The following is a 13,029-nucleotide window of genomic DNA, read 5'->3' on the forward strand; positions in this document are numbered from 1 at the left end:
TATGAAACCAGGTATGTGGCCTTGTTTGCAAACTGGTGTGAAAATCCAGCAGATAGGGAGGGCTTCCCTGGTTTCCCCCCAAGCCCTGCCAGGCTGCAGTAGGATCTGAGTGAAACCAGATGTCCCCACATTTGAAATCGGGTGGGCTTCTTTATTCAACAGTATCAAAGCTAGACTGTCTTTGGGGAGACCTCACCTAGGAGCGGACACGCTGCACAGGACCTCCTGACTGCTGGGAAAGGTCCTCCAAGCCCCCCATGCAGCCGGGGCTCCTAGCGCCTGCGGGGCTGTATGGTGGTGAGGTATTATGGGAAAGTGATGAGATATTAAGGCAGGCGGCGAGGATGTATTAAGGGGAGGCGATGACTTATTAAGGCAGGTGGTGATGACGTATTAAGGGGAGGTGATGACTTAAGGCAGGCGGTGATGTACCTTTCTTAACTACTATGGTCTGCCACGAGTAGCAGCAATTAGGTGCATCGCCCATCTCGTTCTGTTCTTGCTGTATTGTGTCACTTATGATTTATTTCACTTGCTGTTCCATTGCTTTACATGCACGTAAAGATCAATTCGCTGCTGTCTCGAAGGCCCGTGCCCCCCGCGCTGCCCCGGCCCGGGGGGCGCAGCCCCGCGCCCCGCCCGGCCCTTCCGCCGCGCGCAGGAAGCGGGAAGGGGAGCGGGCCGGGGGGGGGGGGCGGGATAGGGGGAGGGACTTTTGGGGCGCAAGGGACGGCGTGGGGAGCCCGCGGAGGGGGCTTGGGCACGTCTGCTGGGCCGCCCCGGGGGCTCCCTGGCGAGGGGCAGCGCTCGCCGTCGGCGCCCATCTCAGCCCCAGCCCGGGTGGCATCTCCTCAGCGTGTGCCCCCCCGGGGGGGCGGGGGCGGCCCTGGCGGGACAGCGGCACTGAGGGGATATCCCATCTCCTCCGCAGGTCCCCGCTCTCATCCCGGCCGAGGGGGGCAGGACATGGTGGTCCTACGGGCTGGGCTCTGCCCCGGTCTCACCGAGGAGATGATCGGGCTCCTCCGGGCCAGCGGCATTCGGACGGGTAACGGGGCGGAGGGGCCGGGGGGGCGCGGGGGGCAGCCCTTGCGCCTCGGGGGTGGCATCGTGCCCTGGTCCCCTGCAGGGCCGGCTGCCACGGCGTGGGTGGGCTGTGGGGCATCCCCTGGAGAGCATCCCCTGCCTCTTGGCTTTGGCTTGCGGCCCTGGAGCTGCCCAGGGGCGAGGGGGGTCTTAGAGCCCCGGGGGGGGCGCAGGGCGGGGGGCGCAGGCTGGCTCCATGCATGCTTTGGGCACTGTCAGCCTAGGCGGTTGCAGCTCCAGCCTCTTTGCCCGCATCATCCCACCCCCTGGCAGGGGGGTGGCACGATACCCCTCCCGTGGGCTCCCCGCTGGGTGTCCCCTGGGTACCCCTGGGTGGATACTGGGTACCCCTGGGTGGTCAGGGCTTCTCTGTAGGAGCAGGAGAGTGTCAGGATGTGGTAGGGGTCTCTACAGAGACTCTCTGAAGGCCAAGCAATTACAGCTTTTAAAAAGGTATTTGGGGAGGGTTTGTGCATTTTTTCCCTCTGAAAAATGCCCAGCCCCCCGGCACACTGCACCCTGGGCACCTCCTGCTCTTAGAGGGGAAGGCAAACACTTCAGGTAGATTCTTTACTTGCTCTGGGAAGCTGGATTAGAGCTGAGAAAAACCCCATTTTATTCTTGCTAAATGGATCCTGTGGATGCTGGAGCCACGGATGTTGTAATCCTTGTTTTTCCCTATAGGAATTGCTTTTTAGCCTCTTTCCCCGCCCCCCCCCCCCAGCCAATAACATACACATCTATCTGAAGAAATTAATCTTGAGAGTGGTTCCTGGGAGCAGAGATGGGGCCACTAGTTCTTCTCATTCCTGTGGCTTTAGCACTCCCTGGCATGGCCAGGGCTGGCACCTGGGGTCAGTCAGGAGGGGACTCTCTTAGCTCACCCCAGCTATCAAACAGCACTGGGCAGCTCTTGAGCAAAACAGAGAATTTTTACCAGCTTCTCTCCCTGATCTGTTTTGCAAGAAATTATTTGTTTTGCAACGGGCGGCAGGGCCATCTCAGAGGAAAAACTCCAGTGCTCCATTCGGTCAGGCATCCTGCTTGCCCACTTGAAGTGTCGGCAGAGGACACAGACGTTTTGCCTGTTGGTGCAGGCAGGTTTTGTCTAAGCTGGTCATCTCTTTGGTGCTCGGGGTCTGTCCAGCTTTGGCTTCGAACTTCTTGTCCCTCGTGTTATTTGCAGTGGTAGACTTTGTGTCATCAGACCTCGAGGACATTGCCCAGAAGTGTTCCCTGTCTTACAAGGTAAAGGGCAGCTCCTGAGTCCTGCTATGTTACCTGGGGAGCTCAGAGCTGTTTGGCTCACAGCTCAGTTGGGTGTGCCTGGGGGGACCTTCTGCAGCAGACGTTGATGGCTCTGGACTTTCTCAGTCCTGTTAACAGACATTTCTCTGCCCACCAGGTGCTGGTTGCAGTGAGACGTGTGCTTCTGGCCCAGTTCTCTGCCTTCCCCGCCAATGGAGCAGACCTCTACGAGGAGCTCAAGAGCTCCACGGCCATCCTGCCCACTGGGAGCCCAAGGTGGGTGCATCATCTGGCGAGCCAGCAGGTCTGCCCGGGGTTGGGCTTACTGCGAAAGACCATGGTTGCCCAGCACAGGCTTTGAATTTCAATGTGCTGGTGCCCTGAGCAGGCTCAGTGGTGTCCAAACCATCCCCAGCAGCTGTTTTAAAAACTTCCAGCCTGGCTCTGCCTTTTTGTGAGCAAGAGGTGATTATTCTTCATGTCCTGTGGCTGCAGAGCCAGCTGGTCTGTGTCCCTTGAGGGAATGACACTGACGTTGCCGCTGTCCTTGCGAGAGCCTGCACACCCTTTGGGAAGTGGTGGTGTGTCTCGCTTCTAGACTAGACAATGTGCTGCCTTCAACCTTTCCCTGGAGGGCTGCAGAGATGAGGGTTGTGGATCTGGGAGGACTATTGAGTGATGATGGTGCAAACTGTCTATATCAGGCATGGAAATGAGTTAGTCCATTGCTTGTCCTTGTTTCTTCTTTTCTGCTGTCTGCTCGCTGGGCTATTACAGTGACTACGCAGAGAAACCCTGGGTATTCAGGCCTTGCTCCCAGGACCACAGCTCTTCTGCAGCTCAGGACCGTCCTCTTGTAGCCCCCATGATGCAGAGAGGGAAGATGGGAAGGAAGGAGCAGAGCCTGAGGCACTTGTCTGCATTTGGGAAGGGGACTGTAGGGATAAATACCTGGGAACTGACGCTTCCTGATGCCCCTGTCATTCTGGCTGAAGGGGTGTTGATAATCCCACCATGTGTTTAACCTGTAGCCTGGACCAGCTGCTGGACTCTGGGCTGTACACAGGGGAAGTGACGGAGCTCATGGGAGCACCTGGCAGTGGGAAGACGCAGGTGAGTGAGACAGAGGAGAGGGGAGGGGACAGGACAGGTAGGATGGAGATGATGCTTTCAGGCACATGAAGCAGAGGGACCTGGGAGGGCTGGCTGACACCAGTTCCCTGCCTCTCCAGGTGTGCCTGGGCATTTCGGTCAGTGTATCTCTTGGCCTCAAGCAACATGTCCTGTTTCTCGACTCCACGGGGGGATTCACCGCCTCCCGTGTCTACCAGATGCTTCGAGCCCAGACAGAGGATGAGGAAGAGCAGGCAGGTTCCCCTGAAGCTGGTCCCTGCATGTGCACTAACGCTGCCTTGGCTCTTGCCTGCAGGCAGCCCCCAGAGATGGGTTGTCTGTCCAGCTCTGCCTTGGTCCCTGTGGGCTTTTTGGGGTCCAGCCTTTTCCTCCCATGGGCCGGTGGATGCTGTGCTCAGGGGCAGACACTGCACTTTGGGTTTTTTTCTTGGGAAGAAGAGGAGGGCTTATTGTAGTTGGTCACTTCCACTCCCTGAGCTCAATCCATGTTGATTTTTCTGTCAGTGCAATGGGGACAACAGTGTTTGTGGGGTAGAGGCAGATGTGGAAGAGATAAGGGACCATGGCATGGTATAAATGCAAAGAGCTGGAAGCAGCTGGGGCAGGGGGAATATAACAAGTCCTGGAGGGGTCGAGGCTGTTGGTGATGCCACTTTGTGCTGCAGCTGGAGGCTCTGCAGCGGATCCAGGTAGTCCGTGTGTTTGACATCTATGAAGTGCTGAGTGCCTTGCAGGAGCTGCGGGATCACCTCTCCCAGCAGGTAGGAGTGAGGGTCCGGGCTTTTCTCCCTTCCCCAGAGCTGCAGGGAGGGCAGAAGGGCTTGTGTGCCTGACGAGTGACGCTGTATCACCCTGTCCTGAGGATATTTGCGCCTCTGTGCAGCTCACGACCTCCAGAACTGCTGGATTCGTTACTCTGCATTGCACAGGGTGCCTCCTTCTTTCAGGTCGTGAGCTCCATGGGACCTGTCAAGGTCGTGGTGATCGACTCTGTCTCATCTGTGATTTACCCACTGCTGGGCGGCAAGCAGTCAGAGGGTGAGCTACTTCGTTAGGATGTGCAATGAGGTTGCAGACCTCTCTGCTCGTCCTGAAGAGCATTTTCCTCCCACGTGTGCTGTGCCTGGAGCTGGGGCAGGACAGATGTGGGTGCGACTGCTCCCAGCTTTTCCTTCACGGCTGAATAAAAGGGGAATCTGCTGGCAGTGCTATTAGCAAACATTCAACCTGGCGGGGGCTGTGCCAGCTCATGCCAATGGTCTGAAACCTGGCCAGGGGACAGAGGAGGCACTGGCCTGTTTGCCCACAGATGAAAACCTCTGCTCACAGTGTCACAGATACATTGTGGTCGCTGGCACAGTTTGCAAAGCTCCCCTGAGGCTCATGCTGCCAGAAAGGACCATAAACCAGGAGTGAGGGGCTTTCGGCTGGCTGAGATGTCAAGGAGGCCCCTCAGACACCTTCCAGAGGGTCTTGCATGCATGGGTAGCAGCCAGTGCTATCACAGGTCCCCTCGCAGTCATGGGCTGTAGGAAATGAAGCTGTGAGCTGGAGGGATGGGTTCTGTACCTGTTAAATCAACCTGACTAGCTTTGTCTGAAGCTACTGGTGCTTTTGTAGGGGTTTTTTGCCTTTTAAGATGGGAAAGGAAGGGATGGGGCAACTTGGGGATTGGTCTGTCCATGCCACATCCATTTGGCTGGATGGAGCGTGCTGGTACAATGGGTACATTTGCGTGCTGGGAATGGAAATGTGTTGAAAGGTGTTCAGGAACACCAGCACTGGGACTAAATCCAGTGCTTGTGCAAACCTAGATGTCACCTGCCTCCAGGATGTACTTTGGGAGTTGATGCCGAAGCATCCGAATGCTTTGTCCTTCTCCAGGTTTGGCCATCATGATGCAGCTGGCTAGGGAGCTGAAGACTCTGGCCAGGGAGTTCAGCCTTGCTGTTGTGGTGAGTGCTGCTGTGCCTTGTCCTTCATGTCCTGGCATGTGCCATGGCCCTGGCAAGGCTTTGGGGGAGCCCCTGGGAGGGGGGACCCCACTCCCAGCTAAGCATGAGCAAGAGGCCTGTATCCCATGGCGCTCTGGTCCCCGACTCTGCTTCTCTGCAGCCCACAGATGTCTTGCTCCAGCAAGTGTGGAGCAAGAACAGGGCTGATTTGCTGCCTGCTTTTATTGCTGTCCTCTACCAACAAGGCATCCACTTGATTGAGCAAGGTAGAGTTAAGTACAGACAGATTGAAAGGTTGTTTGTATTTATTTTTGATATAACACCATTCATTTAAGGGGCAGGCCAGCTTACTAAGTAACCTCTTGCTCAGTTACCTTGGAGGAACTGCAGGGGATTGCATCATCCCAAATGAGCTGGGGACTGGAAGGGGCCCTGCTCTAGCCTTCCCCAGCTCTTGGCCAAGCAATTACATTTGCTTCAATGCACCCAGACAGGTTCCTGGGACCACAATTAATGTGTTTGAACTGGGAAGGCCACGAGAGAAAATGGTGGTCTGCTGAACCTGGCACGGGGAGGCATCGAGGCAGTCCTGCCCTTTGATTAGTGATAAAGTGACAGGCACAGGGAGCCTGGGAGAACACTTGGAGCCTCCCAGTTGAACTTTGCAGGTGGCTTCAGTACCAGGAGTCACTGCAGCCTGCAGATAGGAGTGAACTCCTACCTGAGTATGTGCCTGGGACAGTTGCATGGGCTATGTTTGGAAGGGATGGCATGGGTGTGCCAAAAGGAGGGCTCAGGATGGAGACAAAATTTCATAAAGTAGCTATGGGCCATTATCTCCTGGTGATCTCCGGTATTTCATTGCACGGAGTGGCACTGCTGTTCCCATGTGCTGATAAGCCTGTTTGTGCTGCAGGTGACTAACCAGGTGACAAGGGACAGCAGCACCAGTCAACTGAAGCCAGCCCTTGGCCGCTCCTGGAGTTTTGTGCCCAGCACCCGGGTGCTGCTGGAGAACAAAGAAGCCACCCAGGAGAAAGCCACCACGCAGCGCTTGGCTTCCTTGGCAAAGTCACCCCGGCAGGTGAGGCTGCTTGGAGAGACCCTGGTAATGGAGGAACATCTCTGTGACCTGGAGCGGGCTTTGGAGCAGAGGGAGGCTTCTGCTGGGGGTAGGGCAGGATCAGACCTTGCTGAGTGACCCTTGGCAATGGGAGAGGAGCCAATGCAGCCTGGTTGTGTGCTGTGGAAGGGAGGAACATCTGTTCCCAACAGCCTGAGCTTGTATTTATGGGCATGTTAAATGAGCGGCACCACTTCCAATCCAGGTCATGGTGTTCCTCGTGCTTGTCTCGCTCTCCTGATGGCGTGTGGGCAGTGAGAGTCCTGTGGAAATGGCTTTGACACCTGCAGAGGTGACTTTGGCTTGAATCCTGCCTATGTTGCCTGAGCCTCCTGGCTCTGAGCCTGCTCTGCTGCCTGATCCAATAGGTTTGGAAGTGGTGGTGTGCTGGGCAGCAAAATGTATGCTGGATGTGCTAAATAATAGTGTGTCTGGGGAAATCTCGGAGCAAAATGTTCTTTCTTTACTAAATTGCATTCTCAATTTGTATCTCTGTGTTCAGCAGACCTAGTTAAAATGAGAGCACCAGCAGAAAGAAATCCTCAAGGGGATGTAATTGGGGAATTTTGGCTCTGGGGCAGGTGATGGAGTGATGCAGAGTCCCTGCAGTGTGAGGTTTAGCTCCTCTCTGTTTCTCCTTGCAGCCGATGGGGATACAGGTGGAGCTGGATATTGGAAATGGTGATGTGCAGGAGCTGAGCCCTGTGACACCCACACAGGGGCTCTGATATGGGTGGAAAAGCAGATACCAAGGTCCAAGAGAGCTGCAAAAAAAGCTGGCAATCACGCTATACAGTTTTACAGACTGACTGAGAGTCCTGCAGCCCCAGGAAGGACCAACATGAAGAAGCTTTTGTTGTTCTGCACTAGGGAGAAAATGAGCATGGGGTTCCCTGGAGATCTTGCCTCAGCAGATGCTGCCTACAGTGGCTGGGCTGTGTGGGCAGCATGATAACCAGGTTCTGTCCTCTGCTGCAGGCTTGTCTGCAACAGCAGAGCCTGCCCTGTCCTAAGGTGTTGGCTTGGGACCAGCTGGCGTGTCCCTGCACAAACCTATGACTCATTGTGGTGTTTTTGTTCCCCCCCATAACGCGCTGCCCTCTGGTCCTAGAGCTCTGCTCGTCCTTGGGCAGCCCACAGTAGTCTTGGTTCAGAAATAAAATTAAAAAAAAAAGATGATGTACACTGCTGTGGTTGTTGAGAGCTGGAATTCAATTAATGGTGACTGCTGTTAATTCAAATTTTGAGGTTTAGTCCCTAGCAGGACTGGGGTGGGACAGGCTGTTGATGAGCTGGGACATAATCAGATGCTTGACCTGACCTTGTCCCCAGGGTAACACCAGGCTCTGCAGGGAGCTGCTGGTATTTCTGGGGCACTGCTGTGCTGTGTAAAGAATTGCTGTTAACTGATGAAGGTTATGATCTGGATCAGCTGGGGTGGGTGAGCCTGACTGACATCAGCTGGCCCTGTCTGATGCTCAAGGACCTGCTTAATTGCATGTGGTGAAGTTTAAAATAATCTCCTCTTGCTCCAACGCTTTCCAGCTGCTCTTGCCTGCTCTGGGCAACCTCCTGGGTGCTTGTGCAGTGCCAGGGAGGAGGTGGGAGGCTGGGGTGGAGCATTGCCTCTCCTCTTGATCCCAGGTGTTGTAGACACCCTCATCCTCTGCTTAATAAGAACCCTCCCTGGCGGGTGAGCTGAGCTATGGCTTGCACTTCCAAGGCTGTGGATGCAGATTGTGGGGCCTGGGACTCATCAGGGTGTGCTTGTTAGACTAGTAATACATCAGTACAGCTCCTGGAGCCTTCTAAGGCTGTGCTGGGCCAAGAGGAGTCTGATGCAGTCAGAATTTGAGTGCTAATTTCTCTAGAGTAGTCATAACACTGTACAGCCCTCTATTCCTGAGCAAATAGCTGCTGTAGGGAAGCGAAGCAGCTGTAGGAAGCAGTGAAAAGGGGTATGTGAAGGCATGTTTTGGTTTCCCAAGAGGCAGTGGCCAGGTCTCAACACAGATTTTTATTTTGCACATCTGTCAGAGCCGTGCTTCCTGGGAAAGAGAGCTCTTGATGCTCCCAGGGCTGTGATTTACAGGGGGGGGGTCCCACCTCCTCCATCGTGGCCACCCAGCCACCGCAGCCCTGTGTGCATGGCTGTGGGAAAGGCTGTGCTCCCAGCAGGTCCTGCCCGAGGCAGGGGAACATGCCAAAGCAATGTGAGTTGTACCATGAAACAGTTTTCAGTATAAATAAATGTATTTTAAAGTTGTGTATTTATTTGTATTTCTGGGTTTTCCAAGCTTGGGAGGGGAGGATTGGCCCCAGGGATTGCAGCCTGGCTGGCTGGGGTGAGGAGTAGGATGGTTTTCCTGTCTGCTGGAGACCTGCGCTGGTGGGGCTGATCCTTACAGCAGGAAATGTAGTTTGTTATGGCTCTTGAAGCTGTGAACCAAGAGCTGCTACACACAAATTCCAACCAAAACCGCAGGCTACTATTTTATCTCTTTCCCTGAGGTTCTGTAGGGGAAGCAAAGCTCTCAAGGGGGAGTGTGGAGCAGGGGAAGAGCCACCCAGAGACCTCTTTGGTTATATTTGAACCAAGGGGGCTTTCTTGCTGTCTCCTTCCCTTAAACTAGCAGGAGGAGAAGGGGAACTGCCCACTTCGAACCCTGCACCAGCCTCAGTGTGCCACCAGCCTCAGTGTGCCACCAGCCACGCGCCTAGCGTGCATCTTTGCTGTGGTACCTGGGAAATGACAAAAGAAACTGCTCTTGCGCTTAGTCACCGGGTTTGCAGTCACGGGACAGTGATTCAACCGGGACAGTGCCAGCCAGATGGGAAGAGACTGGGGAAAGGTGATGGACTTGTGGGCTGTGCTCCTCCAAGGCCAGCTATCCCAGGCTTTCGGGCATAGCTGTGCTTGGGGGGATTTTCTCTCCGTGGCAATCAGCTAATTGCAGCTGCAGGAGGTTTTGTGCCCTCTTGGGAAACAGCTGGATAGGTCGGGGAAGACGCGTGATACGGGGCACGGCTGAGCTGCTGGTGGCAGCTCCTGGGGTGGCTGCTGAGGTAGGTGGCAAGTTGCAGGGGGTGAGGGGGTGGGTGACAGCGATGTCCTGAATTTCTGGCTGCATCGCTGCAAGGAAGGTGTTGCTGTGGGTGCTGGTTATTGCTCACTGCGGGGACAGCAGAAAGGTTCAGGCTATGGGAATCTGTTACCTGATCTGGAAAAACTTGACTTCTTACTCAAGCTGATTTGTTCTGAATTTGCATAGTAAAATTAAGCTGAAAGGGGTTCCTGACCTAAAAATCCTAACTCAGCCTTTCTCCTCTGTGCTCAGACGGGCACTTCTGCAGCCCTGGGAGCAGGGTGCTGTGCCAGCGTGCAGGGGACATCCCCTCTCCCTGCTCTTCCCTGGTGCCTAAATCAGCTGGAAAACAGCTGGAAAGGCCTGGAGCAGGTGGTACAACCTGTCCCAAGGCAGACAGGGCACCCCTCGCCCCAAGCAGTGGCGATACCTTTTGGCACTGAGGGCTCATTTGAGCTGGATATGCATAAAATACATATATAAGTGTGTGTTTATCCGTATTGTGTGCATATATGTGTGTGTGTATCTGTATATGGGGGTGTACATGTCTGCATGTATATGGCTGTGTGTATAGATCTGTTTATGGGTGTACTGTATGTATATGTATGCATCTCGTGTGATGCAGCTACGACCTGTGCACCCAGCAGAAACTCCTCTGAAACCCATGGGACACCCCCGCAAGCTCCGTTCCGCGCTGCCCGGGCCGGGTCTCGAACCGTTGGCCCTCAGAGCCGCCGCGCCCCGCGGGCGGCGCTGCCCTCTCGGCCTGCTGAGGGCGCTAGTGAAGCCGCCGCGCCGCCGGGGGCGCGCCGTCCGCTGCGCTGCAGCTCGCCGCTCTCCGGGCGCCGCTCTGGCCGGCCGCTCGGTGGCTGGGCGCCGCGGTGGGCAGTTGCCATAGCGCCGCTGCCGCGCCGAGCGGAGGGTCCGGGGTCGCCCGCGGCCCGGCCCCGCCGCCCCCTCCGGGACGGGGCTGCCGAAGGAGGCAGGTGAGGTGGCTGGGGTGCTGCCAGTGGTTGGGGGGGCTGCCAGGGCCGGCGGAGGTGGGGCCGTGGCTGCTAAGTGGGGGGAGGTGTATGGGTGTGAGGCCTTGGGGGGGCTGCTGGGGTTTGGGGGCGCAGGGCCGTGAGGAGGGAGCCGGGGTTTGGGGGCACAGGGCCGTGAGGGGGGAGCCGGGGTTTGGGGGTGAGGGGGGAGCCGGGGTTTGGGGACACAGGGCCGTGAGGGGGGAGCCGGGGTTTGGGGGCACAGGGCCGTGAGGGGGGAGCCGGGGTTTGGGGGCACAGGGCCGTGAGGGGGGAGCCGGGGTTTGGGGACACAGGGCCGTGAGGGGGGAGCCGGGGTTTGGGGGCACAGGGCCGTGAGGGGGGAGCCGGGGTTTGGGGGCACAGGGCCGTGAGGGGGGAGCCGGGGTTTGGGGGCGCGGGGCCGTGAGGGGGGAGCCGGGGTTTGGGGGCGCGGGGCCGTGAGGGGGGAGCCGGGGTTTGGGGCGCGGGGCCGTGAGGGGGGAGCCGGGGTTTGGGGGCACGGGGCCGTGAGGGGGGAGCCGGGGTTTGGGGGCACAGGGCCGTGAGGGGGGAGCCGGGGTTTGGGGGCACAGGGCCGTGTGGGGGGAGCCGGGGTTTGGGGGCGCGGGGCCGTGAGGGGGGAGCCGGGGTTTGGGGGCGCGGGGCCGTGAGGGGGGAGCCGGGATTTGGGGGCACAGGGCTGTGTGGGGGGAGCCGGGGTTTGGGGGCACAGGGCCGTTTGGGGGCACAGGGCCGTGAGGGGGGAGCCGGGGTTTGGGGGCACAGGGCCGTGTGGGGGGAGCCGGGGTTTGGGGGCGCGGGGCCGTGAGGGGGGAGCCGGGGTTTGGGGGTGAGGGGCAGGGAGGGGGCTTCCCGAGCAGGGAGAGTGTGCAGGGGAGGGGGAGGCAGGTGAATGTGGGCGCCGTGGGGCAGTGGGGTCGCCATTGAGGGTTACCAAGGGGCTGTGGGGTGGGGGAACGATGGTGGGTTGAGGGTGATGTCAAGTGTGGGGACGTGGGGCAGGAGGGGGCTGCTATGGCCTGGGGGGCACCAGGCAGGGGGAAAATAGGGCTGTTGGGACCAGGGCATGCAGGGGGACTGGGAGAGGCTGGAGGGAGGATGAAAGCCACTGGATTTTAGTTTTGGAGAGATGAGGTAAAGGGGCTCCCTCCCACGGAGTGCCTGCAGGGTTTCCCTGATGAGGCCGGCTGGGACTGGGGTACAGCCTCCTTTCTCATTTAGAAAGTGGCATTTAGAAACACTTTCCTTTTCGGAGTTATGCTCCCAAAGGCACTTTGAGTTTTAGTAAGTTCTGCTCAAAATGCAGTGAGAACTGAGGAATTCTGGATAAGCGCCAGCCTTCAGTACAACTCCTTGCTTAAATTGTTGTCTCTTTGCATTTTAGCATGCCTAAGGTACTAATTGGTTTGGTACGGTGGCAGCGAACCTGGGGTGGGTGATGCTTCCTTGGTGGCAAGGACCCAAGTTATTTTCTTAACAAGGAACCCTGCCTTGCTTCTGCTCGAAATCGGGGGGGTGCAGCAGTGTGAAAGCTGTGCAGGTCCGTCCTTTGCCACAGAAGGCAAAAGGAGTTCAGAAAATAAAGTACTCAAGTGCTCTTCAGAACAGTTTGTTCCTGTAAGCTGGTCAAGGTGCTTCCTGTGGAGAAAGGGTTGATGTATCAGCAAATCAGTTTCTTGCCGGTATTCCAGTATGTGATTGCAGGTTAATAAATGTAAACTCACTCTGGTGAGAACGTGCACGCAGTCCAGCCTGAGCCTTTACAGGTCAGGGACTTGGCAAAATAGCTAAGGATGAATGCGCTCAATGTTTTGACCCTGTGATAAGCAAGCTGTTGCACTTGATAGTTTCATGTGTTTTCAAACAGTGCAAGGGTGGACAGGCTTACTCAGATACTGTAGAGGTAAGTAAGTTTTATGATTCTTTGATTAAGACATGTTCAGGGTAATGTTTAATTTGCTGAGACATAAAAAGGTTTTGTTCGTGTGTTTTGTTTGAGCTCACTTCCTCCTCTCCCTCCTCTCTGAAGCAGAACTTGCCTTCCATGGGTAGGGCAGGAGGTCTTGGATGTTGTTTTTGGAGAACTGTTTCATGGCAGTGTTCTGCTCTTTCTAACCTGACTATGGAGTTGGTAAAGAGCTTAGCAGATTTACAAAATGCATTTTTTAGTGCTCCATTTCATTAGGATGAGAAATGACAGGTGCACTGTAAGTTAGCATTACATTGTAGTAGGTTGTATTTCAAAACTTTAAAGCTCAAATTTTAAGATAAATTATCATTAAGGCATATACATGATTACATGAAACAAAAAGTGTGTTAACCCTTTGCCTTTTCCAGGGCCAAGAAGTGGAACAGAAAGCTGTGAGCATTAA

General features: G+C 56.2%; 2 protein-coding genes across 8 annotated transcripts in view; both read left to right on the forward strand.

Annotated features, from left to right (window-relative positions):
* The first annotated feature begins 841 nt into the window (after nucleotides 1–841).
* On the forward strand, nucleotides 842–8,812 carry RAD51D (RAD51 paralog D). Of its 2 annotated transcripts, none has more exons than XM_040614677.1 (10): nucleotides 842–1,048; nucleotides 2,273–2,334; nucleotides 2,492–2,610; nucleotides 3,366–3,447; nucleotides 3,567–3,701; nucleotides 4,134–4,229; nucleotides 4,416–4,506; nucleotides 5,353–5,423; nucleotides 6,340–6,507; nucleotides 7,191–8,812. In XM_040614677.1, exons 1-10 carry the CDS (start codon nucleotides 967–969, stop codon nucleotides 7,272–7,274), a joined length of 990 nt encoding a protein of 329 aa, XP_040470611.1. In that variant the 5' UTR covers nucleotides 842–966; the 3' UTR covers nucleotides 7,275–8,812. The 2 variants fall into 2 exon arrangements, with proteins under 2 accessions (XP_040470611.1, XP_040470603.1); XM_040614669.1 differs by lacking the exon at nucleotides 842–1,048 and adding an exon at nucleotides 1,270–2,183.
* Nucleotides 8,813–10,491: 1,679 nt separating this feature from the next.
* Nucleotides 10,492–13,029, forward strand: part of RFFL (ring finger and FYVE like domain containing E3 ubiquitin protein ligase) — a 33,032-nt gene continuing 30,494 nt past the window's right edge. For 2 of the 6 annotated variants that reach the window (XR_005831011.1, XM_040614702.1), the window contains exon 1: nucleotides 11,782–12,560. Coding sequence is in view for 4 of the 6 variants with exons in the window: in XM_040614702.1 (XP_040470636.1) it covers nucleotides 12,509–12,560 (52 nt within the window). In the remaining 2 variants the exon portion in view is untranslated. Of the gene's footprint in view, nucleotides 10,619–11,772; nucleotides 12,561–13,029 lie in introns of those variants that run through there. The other 4 variants (XM_040614711.1, XM_040614728.1, XM_040614743.1 and 1 more) reach the window with 4 other exon arrangements.

This window comes from Falco naumanni, chromosome 1, assembly GCF_017639655.2.
Source record: "Falco naumanni isolate bFalNau1 chromosome 1, bFalNau1.pat, whole genome shotgun sequence".
Taxonomy (NCBI): domain Eukaryota; kingdom Metazoa; phylum Chordata; class Aves; order Falconiformes; family Falconidae; genus Falco; species Falco naumanni.